We start from the raw sequence: 17,653 nt of genomic DNA, 5'->3' as shown, positions 1-17,653 counted from the left end.
TGGTTTACTTACCAGAATCTCTGACGGGAGCATTTGACTGGCTGCTCCCTTCCCGTGGAAGCAGAAGTGTTTTCTGTGGAACATGGTAGTGTGTGCACATGTCTGCACCCCCCCAACCCCCCCAAGCCAGTTGACATTTAAAATGTTGGCGGGAGGTTCTGGACTTCAATGTAAAACTTATGTGTCTTGGGTACTGGTTTTATTTTATGTGGTGGTGATGTTAAAAATGATCTGCATGGTACCGAAGACCTTTGCTGGAAAGAACCTAGTCCCTGGTTGACCTTTGTTCCAGTTTCTACCAGTTGTCCTAGCATTAGTATTAACAGTGCCCTTGGTTGCGATGATAAATTACTTGGTCACTCATAATGGATGAGGCTCTTAACACAGTTTGTTCACAAGTACTGGGAAGTTAAGTCTCTTCCATGGAGACTGGTTTCATTTTTATATAGTTGTAATTGTTAGAAAATGTGTGTGTGTGTGTGTGTGTCTTGTTTAAATTGATCAGAAATGGGCTTCCATAGAACCTGGCACCGGAAACTAACCAGGACTGACTGACCTGGAAACCTCTATTGCTTGCACTCCAGTATTTGAGTGCTCGGAAGAGGGTTGGAAGACTCTCCCCAGGCCTGTGGCTGAGTGGACGGCATGGCTTTTCTGTATCAACAACCTGATCAGTTTTGAGACAATCAATTAGAAGAACTCTTGGTGCAGTTAGAACATGTTAATTCAATAATCCAGGGTTTTGAAGCGAGGGCCATAGAGAGAAAATTGGAATTGTCAGCAAATTCATTTTATATTAAGGCCCTTTTGGGGCTTTATTGAAACTAACATTGATAAGAATTTACACCATCAGTGGAAGTTGGGGTAGGCACTTGAGTACATTTAAAATAGTGATGCATGCCCATGTCCGCAGCTCCAGCCCTTCTCCATGAGGCTGTTTGTAGGAGACGTGGCAGTCTGCACCCAACAGATCATGTACCTTCTTCATTGTTTTGCTGATAAACCTGGTTAAGGAAGAAAGCATCTCATATGTTCTTATATGTCTCTCTGTGTTGGTTTTGGTTTTTGACCTTAGAGGTTGGGAGAAAAATCACAGAAAAAGAATTCGCAACTGGGAGCCGTGAGTTTTATCGGTTTGGGGCCTTCCTTTGGGTTTTGTGGCATGGTAATGGGGGGGGGGGTACACCCCTTCACCCAACAAATAAAGTCACCTTGGGAGGATATGGTTAACTGCAAGCTTAATGAGATCCTACTGGGTAATGTGGCTGCTGAAATATATGCCAACTTTCAGATTGTGCAGAGAAATAGAAATGATCTCATTGCATATGCTGGTCCTCTTCTGGGATGTTGTTCACATTAGTGTTTAACTTTGTGTCACCTTTAAAGGGAAGTCATCCCAACTTGAGGGATCAGGGAATGAGCTGGACAGCTCATGTCACACTGCACTGATTCAAGGAGCTAACCACTTCTCAGTGTCTTAACTTTTTTGTTGATTTCATGCTTGCTATTTGGTCACTTGGTTTTCGCTCAGTTAAGAGAAGTCAAAGGAAAGATTTCTCAGTATATTAATACAGACTTCAACAGTTAGATGGTGGTTAGAAGCATTCATCTAGGGTTTCACCTCATCTTCATCTTTGCCTGTTTTCCAATGGAAGGTAGAAAGTGATGTGAGATGGGCAGGATGGGGCTCGTCTGTACAGCAGAGCTTCTGAAACTTTCACTTGTGCGGGCATCACCAGGGAGTCTTAAAATGAGCCTGCATTTCTACAAGTTGCCGAGTAGTTAAGGCACTGGTGGTCTTCAGAGCACTGTTGTATCTCTAAGCTGCTCTGTGGGCTTTGGAGAATCCTTCGGTGGTGCTGTCTGCCACGTGGTGTGTGGTGTCTTCACATGCTTACTTTCTGTGCCCCCTTTTCTTACATGTCTGTTAAAAAGCTCGGAGCAGCTAGAGGTGATGCTGTCATTTTTCCTTTCAATAAGAAGATTATGACAAGATACATTCTACTTGAATGCCTGAGCCCTTGCCATTTTCATACTTTTTTCAAAGAATGGTAGATGTTTTGCAAATGAAAACAAAACTCTGTCACTTGTACTTTCAAAGATCTTCCATTTGCCAAAGAAAGTGATTTTTCAAAGTTAGTCCCAAAGCAAATCTATGTGATGACTCCCCCCCTCCCTCCTTCTGTCTGCCAGCAGATGTAATTTTGTTGTTGTTGTTGTTAATTTCAGTGTTTGCAGAGCATTTTGAGGGGCATGGGGAGAAATCAGTAAGAGATCGTGGGGTAGGAATGAGGAAGGGTGGTGTGTCATCTGGGAGTTCATTCTTCTTAAGATTTAGGTGATCAGTAAAACTAGAGGTCTTATCATGGGAACCCCAAATGACAGGAGCTGTTTTTATTTATTTATTTATTTTTATTATTATTTTTTTTTTCCAGTGGGTTTTGTCATACATTGATATGAATCAGCCATGGATTTACATGTATTCCCAATCCCGATCCCCCCTCCCACCTCCCTCTCCACCCGATTCCTCTGGGTCTTCCTGGTGCACCAGGCCGGAGCACTTGTCTCATGCATCCCACCTGGGCTGGTGATCTGTTTCACCATAGATAGTATACATGCTGTTCTTTTGAAATATCCCACCCTCACATTCTCCCACAAAGTTCAAAAGTCTGTTCTGTATTTCTGTGTCTCTTTTTCTGTTCTGCATATAGGGTTATCGTTACCATCTTTCTAAATTCCATATACATGTGTCAGTATGCTGTAATGTTCTTTATCTTTCTGGCTTACTTCACTCTGTATAAGGGGCTCCAGCTTCATCCATCTCATTAGGACTGGTTCAAATGAATTCTTTTTAATGGCTGAGTAATATTCCATGGTGTATATGTACCACAGCTTCCTTATCCATTCATCTGCTGATGGGCATCTAGGTTGCTTCCATGTCCTGGCTATTATAAACAGTGCTGCGATGAACATTGGGGTGCACGTGTCTCTTTCAGATCTGGTTTCCTCAGTGTGTATGCCCAGAAGTGGGATTGCTGGGTCATATGGCAGTTCTATTTCCAGTTTTTTAAGAAATCTCCACACTGTTTTCCATAGCGGCTGTACTAGTTTGCATTCCCACCAACAGTGTAAGAGGGTTCCCTTTTCTCCACACCCTCTCCAGCATTTATTGCTTGTAGACTTTTGGATAGCAGCCATCCTGACTGGTGTGTAATGGTACCTCATTGTGGTTTTGATTTGCATTTCTCTGATAATGAGTGATGTTGAGCATCTTTTCATGTGTTTGTTAGCCATCTGTATGTCTTCTTTGGAGAAATGTCTGTTTAGTTCTTTGGCCCATTTTTTGATTGGGTCATTTATTTTTCTGGAATTGAGCTGCAGGAGTTGCTTGTATATTTTTGAGATTAATCCTTTGTCTGTTTCTTCATTTGCTATTATTTTCTCCCAATCTGAGGGCTGTCTTTTCACCTTACTTATAGTTTCCTTTGTAGTGCAAAAGCTTTTAAGTTTCATTAGGTCCCATTTGTTTAGTTTTGCTTTTATTTCCAATATTCTGGGAGGTGGGTCATAGAGGATCTTGCTTTGATTTATGTCGGAGAGTGTTTTGCCTATGTTCCAGGAGCTGTTTTTAAATCATTAATGCCACTCACTAGAACTGGCTACACACTCTGAGCGGCTGCATTTGCATCCGAAGGAGACTGCTGGACGATGGATCAGTGGTGTGACTCTATCTGCCTTGATTAAGCTGACCAGTAAAGCAAATGGACGGGGGGCTGGGTGTGGTGGAGGAAGCTTGCTTTCATGGAGAAGGGCTTGCTTTCTGCTTCCAGTGCTGCGGTGCAGATCTAGAGTGATTCCCTCTGAGGAGCGAGAGAGCCACCAGGCCCATGAAGGTCAACAGGAGATTGTGAGGATTTTGAACACTGAGGCACCACTGGCCGATCAGTCTATTTGAAGATAGTGATTTGGGGCTAAGTGAATACAGAGGTGGGAGGAGATAGAATGAGGGGCTCCTGGGAGAAACAGGAGGAGGAGCTCGCTGAGGTGGGCGGCAGGGAGAGGAACAGAGAACAGGAACAGGCTGTTTAGTGAGGGAATCTGGGTAGCGTTTAACCGAGGTGAAGGGATTGTGGGGCAGTAGATTTGGGCTCTGTAAGGCCACGTGCACTTGGAGATGGGCGCTGTCTTCACAGGGAACTGTGGCAGTGGGGCGGTGTGCGGGTGTTAGGTTGTTGACAGGCTTACACCACTGAGAACGCGAGGGGTTGCTCGGCCCTGTTGGAGTCGTCACTGTGGGGCCCTTTTTACGGAGATAGTGTGTTTTTAGTCAAGGAAATTGGAGTGATTTCAGGCCCTGCACTTCATCCATCCTGGAAATGCGGCACTGGCAGGCCGGCTGTGGGTGGTAACGTGGGAGGCATGAGGTTGAGTTGGTCCGGTTTTCAGCATCCTGAGCTCTCAGGCAGTGACGGGTGCTGGGATAACACTGAGGAGCTTGAGAAACGACTCCATGGAGACGTTATTTCTTTGGCTGGTTAAATAAGACAGCTACTGAAAAAGGAAGGAGAAAAGGGAAGGGCTGGACTTAAAAGGTCATGGAAGCTCTTGGGGCAGGGGTGGGGTTTGCCTTTGGAGTTCCTGACTTCTAATGAGAGAGTTGTTAGGCCTGGGCTATGTTCTAGAGTGCTCAATAGAAGTTGGGTTGTTCAGAACTATGAGAAGTCAAGTGTTAGGCCCCTGAAGTACCTTCTTCTTTTCCAGCTTCCCAGGACACCCGGCTTGCAGGGCCCTGTGTGCCTCGTGGCTGGCTGCAAGCCCACCTTGCCAGCCTCCCACTAGAGAGGGGTCTGCACTGAATGTGGGGATTCATTGTGACTCTGCAGCTGTGAACGGCAGTTTGATTTCTCATTTCTAAATCATCACTTAACCTGCTGGGGTTTTGGAAACAGGGCAGAGTCGACTTCTTACCTGTTAGGTTTGTGTCTTGCATCAACATTGAGGGAGGTGACAAGTCTTGACCAGCAATCTGGATTATAAAAGAACTCATGTGTGGTGGTTTATTTTTATTTTTAATGTCTAGAACTTGAAACCCTGTATTCTGAGTCCTAGATTTCCTTCTCCTATATTTATAAGGATCTTATTGGGCTTCCTTGCTGGCTCATACAGTAAAGAATCTGCCTGCAATGCAGGAGACCCGGGTTCAATCCCTGGTTTGGGCAGATCCCCTGGAGAAGGGAATGGCACCCCACTCCAGTATTCTTGCCTGGGGAATCCCATGGACAAAGGAACCTGGCGGGCTTACAAGTCCCTGGGGCTGTAGAAAGCTGGACACGACTGAACAGCTGACACGCTATCTGGAGAGATGTCATGGAACTGCTGCTGTTACCAAGTGGGCGTTAAGCGTGTCTTCCTTTGCAGACGTTGTCCTCTCGCAAGGTTTGTCTGTTTTAATTAGATATCAGTCTTCAGGGTGTTTAAGTCTCTCTTTGGAAGACCTGGAGTCAGAATAACGGCTGCAGTCTGAACAGGAAGCAGTAAATTGTCATAGGAATTTTACATTGAAAGCTATTTTTGGGGCTTTACAAAGTTTATAAACTGTGTGTATGTAGGACATTATCGTTTATAGTCATGGCCTGGTTTGTGGTGGAGACCTAATTGCTGAGGATAGGAACCTGGAGTGGTGGAGACCATTCTGTCGGGCAGGCTTCCCTGTGTCCTGGAGGGTAGACTTCAGCCCATGAGCGTGGACTCTTCCCAAGGCTGAGACTGTCACTCAGGGGGAACCAGTTTGCTGGAGGCACGTTCACGCACACTCGGGGGGCTTGCTTGCTGCCAGGAGTGAATTCTTTGTGCTTTTCACGTCTTGTGTAGCTGAACCATTGGCCTTTTAGGCAGGTTGGTTCCTTGGGCTCCTCAAGTGGGGTCTGGTCGGAGCACTTGGTTTTCCTGGTTTTCAGCCGTGGAGTTGTCTGGTCTCTGGTGGCTGGCCCAGAGTGGTGGTTAAGAGGCTGCATGCGGTAGAGTCTGCTGGGGTCGCTCTCAGTCTTCATGTGTGAACTTGACCACCACCCTGGTCTGTAGATGCCTTGGTGCTTTCCGGAGAGCCACTGGGAAGAGAGGGTGTGTCTTTTCCTCCTGGAGGTACTGGAAGTCTCCAGGTGTGAGGCACCAAGGACAGCCCCGGAAAGGTGGGAATCCTGGCTCTTTGCTCCTAGGCCTTCTCTTCCCGTTCTTACAGAAGATGGAGAATCACTGTCATTCTAGGAAATCCTGAAAGATTAACAGGAGCACAGCTTCCGTTCTGTGGGGCTTAGAGACTGTGTGGTTGGATTTCTAAGATGCAGTGTGTGTTTATGCAGAGTTTTAGGAATTTACAAGCTGGAGAAGATCTTGGATAATCTACCTCCCTTATCTCCGCCGGAGGCTTTAGGAGGAGGCTTTAGTGACCTGGTAGTGGCAGGGAGTGAGTGAAAACCAGTTCTGTAGGGTGCGGAGAGCTGCAGCAGCAGCAGCCCGACCTGGACATACTTGGCCTCCTGTTTGAACAAAAGGAACCCGAAGAACCAGAACCCCGCTTTGCTGTCATTTCTGACTCTGCAGCCACACGGACTGCAGCACGCCAGGCTTCCCTGTCTGTCACCACCTCCTGAAGTTACTTACTCTCTTAAGACCCCAAGTACCCAAGAAGCCCATAATCCTTCTATCTCTAAATTGAGCTATTAGAAAAATGAAGTCTTGAAGTAGGTGTGTGACTGTAAGGAATTCTCAGATGAGCAGATGTCCACAGGAGATCAGATGTCCACTGTAGGCAGATGTCCACAGGAGAGAACCTGTGAGGGTCTCAGGCTGTGGGAAGCAGCTCTTTAAACCTTGAGAGCCTTCTTGCTGTTTCCATGAAAAGAGTTAACTCAGTTGGTGCACCGTATTAGCCATCTCCAGGCACCTCTGTCTTCCCAGACTGGGCCCTGGTCCTTCCCCATCCCCTCTGGTCTGCAGTCTATCTTTGCTTCTGGAATTGCCAGAATGGTCCATGGGTGGGCTGCTGCTGCTTTAGTTCCCCTGTCCTCCGAGCCTGCCCTTGTTTTGGTCACTGCTCTCTTAAGAGCTTACACTGGATCTGATACAACAGACCAGGGCAGCCACTCTTAAATGAGACCTGTTACTGTGTGTATTCTTCTTTGAAAAACCACCCCCCACCACCCCATTCGCTATTCTACCAAGATCCATTGCCCTTTTTCTGCAGTGGTTTCTCTCCCTCTCTCACTTTTTTTTGTGATTCATTCCCTTAAAAGGCCAGTGCAGATCCAGTTTCATTTCTTTTGACTAAATTCCTTGAGGCACCAACTCCCAGCAACATTTCCCAAAGAGTGGGGCACGTGTTTGTGAGGTGCCTACGCTCTGGAATTGCTCACTTTAAAGAACTCTGGTACAGTGATGCGTTCCTGTTCCTGTTGTGGCTGCCGTACCGCTGTTTTTTAAACTTTGTCAAGAATATAAAACTTCAGTATTACCAGTTAATGACACGATTTGGGGACGGGGTGTGTGAAGGGAGATGCTCCTCTGGTCCCGTTACAGCCTGAGGGGTGGCCCTCCAGGACGGACCAGCGCCCTCTCGCAGGATGTAGTTCTCATCTCTGGAACTGGCTGTCAGTCAGTACTTGCTTGGGATTTTTTTTTTTTTAAGTTTATTCTGACTCTTGAACATTTGCTTCCTTTCTTTGAAGTAACACTCCTCTCCCCGTTCTTCCTTGTTTCCCCAGGATGACAGTGATGGGATTCCATGGTCAGAAGAAAGGGTGGTACGTAAAGTCCTTTATTTGTCTCTGAAGGAGTTCAAGAACGCCCAGAAGAGGCAGCACGGGGAAGGCATTCCTGGGAGCCTGAAGGCCGTGAGCGGTGAGTTGCCTGTTCTGTTGGGTTGGATGCTGTGCTGGCCCCGGCCTTGTTTCTGAGATGGATGCGCTTGCTTGGGGTGGCTCGTGCTTCTCAGGCCGGGCCCCTAACGGCAGTTACCCTGGTTGGGTTTATGGATTCATTTTCATGCTCCTTTATGTGCTGCATAACATAATTGGCAAGGTGCCTTCATTTGTGTGTGCCCTGTAGACAAGACCAGGGCTGCGAGCTGGTTTCTCCTATTTCCTGGGTTGTGTGTAGAGCTGGATATACAGGTTTTTCTGGGAACATCTGTCTTTCTATCCACGTAGGGGAGCAGAAGCAGCCTTGGATGACCTTGCTGACTGTGGCCCCTGTTTACAGAGGAGGCAGCCTGAGTCTGTGTGCCTGCTGCCTGCCTCGCTGTCTCTCTGGCTCCGAGCCTCCCAAGGTTCGGGCCGGTGCCTGCGCGGCGGCAGGTGGACAGCACAGGTGTTTGCTCTGCGTCCAGTGTTCTCCTTCTGGGTGCTTGTCAAGTGGATCCCCGAAGCCTGGCGGGAAACTTGCCCCTGTCTGAGTCTGATGTCTCTTTTTGACAGGGTTAGTGTGACTCAGATGGCATCAGCCAGTGAAGACCATTTCGGAACAAGCATTTGGTTACAGTTTATATTTTATCTCGAGGGTTGTGGCTGTGGCAGCAGCAATCCACAGCCTCTCTTGTTAATTTCTTGGATTAAACATGAATGAATTGACCTTATTCTGCTTGTATTTGTTTGAAATAAGGAGATGAGGAAGAGGAGAACCTATTATTCTTTTTGCGTCTTTGCTGTAATTGTGGAGTGGTAAAATCATGGCACATGGGAACCTGGCAGCTTGCCAGGCTGCTGAGTGACAGGTTGACAGGGCGTGGAGGTTTTTCCATCCTGCTTAGTTGTGAGGTGAGTTGTCTGGGAGCCTCTTGTTGGAACCAGTGCTTCCAGACAAGACCTGTTGGTGCACTCTTTCCGTAAGGCGATGGCAGGGTTTCCTGAGATGGCTTTCCTGAGTGCCCCTGGGTCTGCCCTGACACCACTCGTATTCTGTCAGTCTCTGCTGGTACTGTGTGACTGAAGGCCAAGCCAGTGTGATGGGGAAAGGCCCTTTTTGAATCTTGCGTGTATGCGTAATTAAAATAATTTGAGTACTGTCTTGCCACAGTGTACTGCTCAGAGCCCTGTTTGGTCATGGGTCTCCTCCAGTGGAGTAACCCCACTCATTCCTTGACTGCCTGGAATAGAGTAAATGCTAAACTCCTCATCATTTTAAAGAGCACTTGTGATCAGTCTTGCCGTCATTGCTTCACACTGAACATACTGTTTTGCTCTTAAGTTTTGGGGAGAGGATGATTGGGGTAGCATTTTATTGGAACTGGGGTCATAGTAGAGCAATGGCTACTGTGGCGTTGGATTTCACTGCTGTGACAAGGCGTGCTCTCATCCTACTATTCAGGAGTGGTGATGCTTTGGTGCTTTTGGAATTTTTTAAGAAATAAAAATCAAACTAACTGGGAAAAATTAGCTCTTAGTACAGAAAGGTAGCCAGGTGTCAGGGATTGAATGGTGGTGAAATTAGGGTAAAAGAACAAAAACTACAATTACACATTCAGGAAGAGACTAGCCCTGCCAGCTAGTCAACCAGTCGTAACTCTTGTTTTCATCGGCGTAGTCAGGGCTTAACGATAGTGAGGAAGGAATTTTAAGAAAAGCTGGCCTATACATCTCTATTGGGATCATTGAAAACTTAATTCTGTTACCACCTTCTTAAGAAAGGTGGTTTTTGTTGTTTGTCTTGATAGGTTGCCTTTCACTCTGATAAAGCCTGACTTATCTTTTTTCTTTTTTTTTTCTTTTAAACACTCAGTCATCAAGGCTTCTGTCTTTCTGTTGTGAAGTTGCTGTGAGCATGCCCTTTTCTGGTTCGTGTTGCTGTTTATGCAGGCCGCATTGCAGGGCCACCTTTTTGCTATTCCTCATACTGTTTCGATAGCACTTCTAAGTAAACACATCACCCTGTTTTAGAACCTGTGTGTTTCAAGAATCATTTTCTTAAAGGCAGTTAGTATGTTAAACAAAATGTGCTTTCTTATTTAGGGACTGCTGGAAAGCATCAGTGTCCCAGATGGCGCTAGTTGTAAAGAACCTGCTTGCCAACGCAGGGGATGTAAAAGATGCTGGGTTCGATCCCTGGGTCGGGAAGATCCCCTGGAGAAGGACACAGCAACCCACTCCATTGTTCTTGCCTGGGAAATCCCATGGACAGAGGAGCCTGGTGGGCTATAGTCCATAGGGTTGCAAAGAGTTGGACACAACTGAAGTGACTTTGCGTGCACGCACGGAAATGGAAAGCACGGAAGCTAGACTTGTTACCATGGGAGTAAGTCCTTCTGTGTAGGTCCCAGAGCCTCAGGGTGCTCTTTCTAAGGGGTGTGATGCAGAGGAAGCTGAAACAGCAGGCAGCCTCCAAGACTCTTTGGGAGTAATAAGGATTGTAAGCAGTGTTATCTCTGAATGTGTATACGTGTGTGCTTCTGTGTGCACGTCGTCAAGTGTTAGTCGCTCAGCTGTGTCCGACTCTTTGCCACCCCATGGACTGTACCTGTACCGGCCAGGCTCCTCTGTCTGTGGGTCTCCAGGCAGGAACACTGGGGTGGGTTGCCATGCCCTTGAGTGGGTGCTGTTGTAACCAGCATTTGTGTGCAGTGCAGTGACCTTATCTGGAGCTGGGCCTCACTACACCTCACATCACTCTCCGGGATTACTCATCGTGGGCAGGTGAAGATGGGGTCATGGTGGGGGGAAAAAGTGGTTTTAATAGTCATGCTTTTTCATTTTTCTTTTCTTTTTTTTTCTTTTATTGTCTCCCATCTTCTCAAGATTCCCTTTCAAAAGTTGAAATAGTTTAGTGTTAGCTGTGACAGAAAGTTATCTGGTGGCAGAGTTTGAAGCGGTCTAGTCTGGAGCCCTCGCTGGGAGGTGTGGTAGGGATGGGGCAGAGGGGAGAGCAGGTGCCTCATTTTGGGGGATGGTGGGGGTGCTTCTGTCCCTTGTGCTCCCTTTCTCATGCTTCATGGCATGGGGGTCATGGGTAGTGGGGTCCACCTCTGAGACCCATGGCATTTTGACCTTTAAGGGCAAGAAGACATTCTCGTGGGGGCTGTTTGAGAATTCTCTGTGGTCGTGACTCACTGATGGCACACAGTTCCTTATAATGCAGTAGCAGAATTGCAAGTACAGCTCAAGCCATGTAACTTTGAATCCAGTACTGATTTTTGAATCCTGAATGGAGGAAAATGACACCTTATCCTTGCAACAGTGGTATGAGAAAGATGGTGTTTTGTTTTACCCTTGTATTTAAGCAAAGATGTTTCAGAATTATTGGTCTTGCCAGAGTTTCCTGGGAAAATACAATTTTAAAACGATTATTTTGAGTTCACAGAATGGGCTTGACATAATTTTTATCTAATTGGGAAATGAATTGACATCATTGCCGTGAAATCACAGGCATGCCAGGATGATAAACAAGCAGCCCCCTGCCCTGGCCTCTTGTATGAGGAAGGTGGGGGGGCTGGTGTCTGCTTAGAGGGTACACACAGCAGCTTGTCTGAGTGACTGGGCTCAGCTGTCCCACTTTGGCAGGTCCAGTAGGGCAAGAAGCCCAGCAGACTAAGATAGCAGTTCAGCTCAGTCGCTCAGTCATGTCTGACTATCTGCGACCCCATGGCCTGCAGCACGCCAGGCTTCTGTTCATCACCAACTCCCAGAGCTTACTCAAACTCATGTCCATTGAGTCAGTGATGCCATCCAACCGTCTCATCCTCCGTCGTCCCCTTCTCCTCTCGCCCTCAGTCTTTCCCAGCATCAGGGTCTTTTCCAGTGAGTTGGTTCTTCGCATCAGGTGGCCAAAGTTTTGGAGTTTCAGCTTCAGCATCAGTCCTTCCAATGAATATTCAGGACTGATTTCCTTTGGGATGGACTGGTTTGATCTTGCCGTCCAAGGGATTCTCAAGAGTCTTCCCTGACACCACAGTTCAAAAGCATCACTTCCCTGTAAGATAGTAGAGAGATTTCATATTTTATGTCATAAAATCTATGTTTGCCATCAGTCTTGCTTTTGTAGTCTATAAAGTGACAAGGGATGAATTTTTCTTTTCTTTTTTTTTTTTTTTTGTCTTCCTGGAGGTGGTGAATGTGAGTCTGGGACAGCCCGGTGGGTTGTCTGTGTAGGAGTTGCACCTGAGGTTACAGCTTGTTGACTGTAGCCAGGCTGCTGGGGAGGCAGTGGTCAGATTTCTGCTGGATGCGAGCCCTCTGTCTCCTCGGTGCTGGAGATGGTGCCACTTTTCCCGGTGGTAATAAATAGACAAAAGCTTCAGAGAGGCTGGCAGAGGCCTCAGCCTTGGCCACTCTTTGAGGGCCCTTGGCCCTCTGGGGCTGAAATTGGGGACATTTAAATAATAACATGCTACACACATAATGAGTACACATAATTACACAGGGAGGGGAGCTATTAGCTGTATTTGAATTTCATTTACTTTCTATAAATTTCATCTGAAATCCAGCAAACCCTCTGGCCAGCTAAAGCATCTTGACTAGATTTAAGGGAAACTGGGTCTTTTTTCTTAGAATCTGACAGTAGTTGTGATAGCTGGAACTTGTATTGCATGCTTGCTCTTTGCCAGTTGTTCATTGTTCTAGCATTTTACCTGTATTTTGCTCATTTAATCTTCAGAACTCACCATTTTATAGAAGTAGAGGGAACTGCATTAGGGTGGGTCAGCAATTTGCTTCCCGGACTAGTTCGAGGCAGAGCCAGGATTTAAACCCTGGGTTTCTGCATTGAGCTCCCCTGCTTATAATCACCATTGAAATAAATAGAAGTCATTTTGAGACCTCTAAAGATAGGATTCCAAAAATACGAAATCGTAGGAGTACTTTTTTTCAAGTAGCATTTTTTTTCAAAGGAGATACTGTGAAGTCTTTCATGAGCAAGGAGAAGTCAGAAGAGGGGGCAGTTCAAGTATTTATTCACCTGAGGGTGGTTCTGGGCTTAATAGCACTTGTTAGTGAATTGATAGTGAGGAAAAAAAACTGCATTCCTCCTGGTCACCCTCCTTACATGCAGATACATTCATTATTACTTTGTGTTTCTTCACCTAGGGATAAAGATTTGTAACTTTAATATTGTTGTTGAACAAGCCAACTGGCAGAGGGCTGCCAGTCATATCCAGGGTGTGGTGAGACAGGGGCGTTGGCCTTGCTTGTGACAGCTGCCCACTTGTAGCCGAGGACCAAAGCTAGAAGGGCAGATTGGGACCCCGTCTACAGCCGCGCCACCCTTACTTCTTTTTTAAAAGAATAGAGTTTTCATTAGACTTTCTTCAAAATCTCTCTGAGATTACTGATGTCTATGCAATGAGACATGGGCACAGCTCCTGCAAATTCACTGTTTACAGGATGAGATGAAAAAATGACTTGAGTCAAAATCAAAGCCAGGGCACCTTGTCTGATGAATGAAAGTTTCTTTCTGGGCACATTTAAAGTGAGTGCCGTGGTTGTACATCTACCTTCCCCTGTCCTGAAGCTCTCAGATCTTGCGCTTCTCAAGATAGTCCCTGTTTCAACAGTTAAAGCAATTTTCCCCTCCCTGGTGGTGGTGGTTGTTTCGTTGTTCAGTCACGAAGTCGTGTCCGACTCTTTGTGACCCCATGGACTGCAGCATGCTAGGCTTCCCTGTCCTTCACTGTCTCCTGGAGTTTGCCCATTCATGTTCAGGTTCATGTCCATTGAGTTGATGATTCCATCCATCTCATCCTCAGTCTTCCCCTTCTCCTCCTGCCCTCAATCTTTTCCGAGCATCAAGGTCTTTTCAAATGAGTCAGTTCTTCACGTCAGGTGACCAGAGGGTTGGAGTTTCAGCTTCAGCATCAGAGCTTCCAATGAATATTCAGGGTTGATTTCCTTTGGGATTGACCGGTTTGATCTCCTTGCAGTCAAGGGACTCTGAAGAGTCTTCTCCAGCACCACAGTTTGAAAGTATCAATTCTTCGGCGCTTAGCTTTCTTTATGGTCCAACTCACACATCTGTACATGACTACTGGAAAAACCACAGCTTTGACTGCACGGATCCTTCTGCATTTCCAGATGAACTTCTGTGGGCGGCAGTGCTCTTGGGCAGTGAGTTAAACTTTCTCCTAACAGTCCAGTGTCTGAGACGTTTCTCACCTGGGTCCCCTGATGACACTCCTTGGAAATGAGAGCGGCGAGGGCAGATAAACGTCTTGAAAACAGCCCACATTTATTCTTTGTTTAAAAACAAAGCTGCATCTGTCTTGGAAAATGGGACAGTTGAGAAGGCGTGATTTCTTTCTTGTAGGTGTTCTGTCATCAGTCTGTTCGTGACCCTGAGTAATGCAGATGGGATATTTCTGGATAGAGCTCCCATTTGATCAACACTTGATAGGGTTCTTAGTATATAGGAGGTATCGTGAGTAATAAAGTGAAACTGAAGTTGCTTATTTTGGAGGAGTCAGAATAGCTTATTTTATCTCGTCTAAGATGCATCACTGAGTGATGCATTATTATTTTATGAAAGGAAAAAATGCTTCCAGTTATAAGTGTAAGTCATCATAATTGTGAGGTGCTTTCAACAGAAAAATGTGTGAGACTTGGTATCAGTGAAGCACAGCAAAATACAACAAAATGCTTTAAAAAATCAGAGGTGCTTGTGACCAATTTGGTGTCAAGCTAGCAGGGAGGCAGGTGATGTAAAAGACCCAGTGTTGAGCTCCCGGGAAAAGCTTCTGTAAAGAAGTTGCATTCTGACGAACCTTAAAACTGAGGGCTGCGGGGTGGGACAGGGTAGAGGACCAGCCAATAGACTCAGCCAGGAGGGTTGATGTTGGTCCAGCAGGGCATGTGGCAGATTGCAGTGGCCGGCCTGCTTGACTGCTCTGGCCCCAAGGCAGCAGTGAGCCTGCCTGGCTGCAGTTAGGGATGGTGAGAACCGGAAGGGACTTCTGGAGGTATAGAGGTCAGCCGCCTCATTTTACAGAGGAGGAATTTTGAACCTTGCTGATGAGCTTAACTGGAAGCAATGGATCATGCTAAAGACTGATCGGAACCAGAAATCTAATTTAAATGATGGCGAGACACCAGGCTTCCCAGTAGGCAGGGCTGTGTGTGAAGAGAGGGAAGGATGGCGGTGCCTGTGGAGGTTGTGTCTGCTCCTCTTTCCTGTCGCTGGTGCGTGAGGCCCACTGCCTGTCCGGCCTCCTCAGCCTGCCGCCTCTGGCAGTTCTGCAGGCACCATGCTCCTCCCATTACCTCCCCGTCCTCTTGGCTTGGACCCGCTGGTAGGAGGAGGAGCACACCTCACAGGTGTCACCTCGGGGTCGCAGGCGTGTGATGTCTGAGTTGGAGAGAGTCCCGCGGTGTTTTCCTGCCTGTCCCTGTCCTTAGAGCAGCCACCTTTTGAGGGGTGTTGAAGGCCCGAGGATGGCAACCTGCTGTTCCCATCTGGGATGTTCTTTAAGGCTCCTCCTCCCGCTAAGAGTCTTTTTGGTCAGCACCTCTGTCTGCGCACCAGAGGTCCCCTTTTCTCATCGCCCCAACGACAACACTCTGGAAAGGAGTCCTCCTTTCTTTGTCCTTTATTTACTTCTTTACTAGATCATTCCCATCAGTAGACAAAGCATGTTGCATTAATAGTTTTTCCCATTAAAAATAAATCCTCAGATAATCTTATCTCCTTCCCTTTATTCATTTCTGTTCATTCATTACTTTATAGAATTCCTCCAAAGAAAGTGTTCCAAGTCTCTTTCCCTCTGTTACTTAATGTTAATATCTTCTCTCCCCTCATTCTCTTTTGAACCCTTAGAGTCAGGTCACTTAGCAAGGCTGATGCCCAAATCCAGTTATCAGCCACCCATTTGGCTGCGTTTGACATGACGCGTCTCACCTGAACTCTGATTGCCTGTTCACCTTCCAGACTTTGTCTCCTTGGTAGGTCTCGTGAGCTTGGGGTGCACCAAGCCAACTCTGTATATCTGTTCACTCTTACGTGCTCCTGCCTTGCTAGTCAGTAAACGCAAATTCCATTCTTCTAGTTGCTTTGATCAGAACCTTGGAGTTACCTGGTACTTCTCTCTCCTTTCCTCCAGATTTCACAAAACCTGTTCGTTCTAAGCTCACAGTATCTTCTGAAATTGATTTTGTACCGCTGCCACCGGTCCACCGCCTCTGGTGTGGGCTGAGACTCCTAGAGCTCTCTCTATGAAGCTCTTCTGCCTTTCCCCCTCTCTAGGCAGCAGCCAGTTTTCTGTAAGCAGGAAGCAGCACGTGCCATGTCCTGCGATGTCCCCCATCTCTCAGTGTGGAAGGCAGATATCCTTACCCTGGACACCGGATGTGGTCCTCCAGCATCTTTCTGGTCCTGTCTGCCTGTCTCTCCCTCACCCCTATCTCAACCAGTCTAACCTTCCTGCTGCATTTAGTAGTGTACTCTCGCCCCAGAATTTTCTGCTTGCTGATGCTTCTATTTAGAATACCTATGTGACTTTAAGTACTTCTAGGTTCAGGGTCTTGGTTAAATATGCCCTTAACTAGAGATTTGTATAAGTATTATACAAAAATTGTGCCTTCGCCTGTTGCCCTTTAGCTCCTCACCTTGTAATGTTTTTTCTGCATCAACTCTCTCCCCGCCTGGCATTGTATTTTTTATTACAAGCTCTCTCCCTATAGTAGATGGTGAGTTCCAGAAGGGAGCATCTTCATCCATGTTGACTGCTGCTGTGTGCACAACTCCTGGGTGCTGTGTAGAGCGTGTGCTCACCTACACACTGCCTGTGTCCCCGCCCCCTGCCCTTCACCCCTCAGCCCCACTGTGGACATGCTCCTCTCTGTTCAGGGGTCTCCAGTTCTCCATACTTCATTTCTGAAATGGCATGGACCTTGACCTCTAACCCCCTTGTGCCAGATCACAAGCCATGTCGTTTCCTGTTACCAAAACGCATGTTTATTCATAATTGTGATGTGTTTATCAGTCTCATCATCATAATTCTTGCAATCAGGTCACCTCTTTACCCTTTCTTTCTGAACCACAGTTGTTGAATGCTTGCCTAGGTACAAGATACATTGATTGGGAATTTTAAGTTAAAATTGGGCTTTCTTAGGAAATAAGTTACTGCTTTTAATTTTCCTAACTGTTTTACTATCATAACTTTGTGGGTTTGTTTAGTGGGCCTCATATGGAAAGCAACATGTGCAAAGCTATGTAGCTGAGAAGTGGTCAAGTCGGGATCTGAACCCAGGACTCCTGAATCCAGATCTTGCCCCCACCTTTAAAAAAAAAAAAAAAAAAATCTGAGGCAGTCTTTACACTCTGTGAAATCACCTCTCTTAGGTGTACAGTTCAGTGAGTTGCCAAATGTACATACACCCATGTGTTCAGTGCTCCATTGTTGATCCAGAACTTTTCCAGTCACCCCAGAGAATGGCCCTTCCAGTTCATTTGACTCCTTTAGAGTGTACACATTTGGCGGTTTGTCAGCCTGTCTCTGTTTTTAGAAGCTTTCATAAAAGCTTCATAAAGAGTTTGTGACCTTTACCCAGAATGTGCCAGCTGCTGGACAGTGTCTGTGGAGACTTGAAGGTGCCTCAAAGCCAGAGGCACATGTGTGTCCAGTGAGCAGCTCTTGGAGGTCTTGAGCTTGAATAGGGACTCCATGGTTGGACTGGCTCACGGC

The 17,653-nt window shown here is 46.6% G+C and overlaps 1 protein-coding gene across 4 annotated transcripts in view; it reads left to right on the top strand.

Annotated features, from left to right (window-relative positions):
* JARID2 (jumonji and AT-rich interaction domain containing 2) overlaps window positions 1-17,653 on the top strand; it is a 228,932-nt gene that overhangs the window by 97,819 nt on the left and 113,460 nt on the right. For all 4 annotated transcript variants that reach the window (XM_061147590.1, XM_061147586.1, XM_061147589.1 and 1 more), the window contains one exon: window positions 7,761-7,896. Coding sequence is in view for 1 of the 4 variants with exons in the window: in XM_061147586.1 (XP_061003569.1) it covers window positions 7,761-7,896 (136 nt within the window). In the remaining 3 variants the exon portion in view is untranslated. The remainder of the gene's footprint in view (window positions 1-7,760; window positions 7,897-17,653) is intronic.

Source organism: Dama dama, chromosome 7 (assembly GCF_033118175.1).
Source record: "Dama dama isolate Ldn47 chromosome 7, ASM3311817v1, whole genome shotgun sequence".
In the NCBI taxonomy this organism is placed as follows: Eukaryota; Metazoa; Chordata; class Mammalia; order Artiodactyla; family Cervidae; genus Dama; species Dama dama.
Note: the sequence above shows the minus strand (reverse complement) of the source record. Positions and strands in the feature narration are given on the sequence as shown.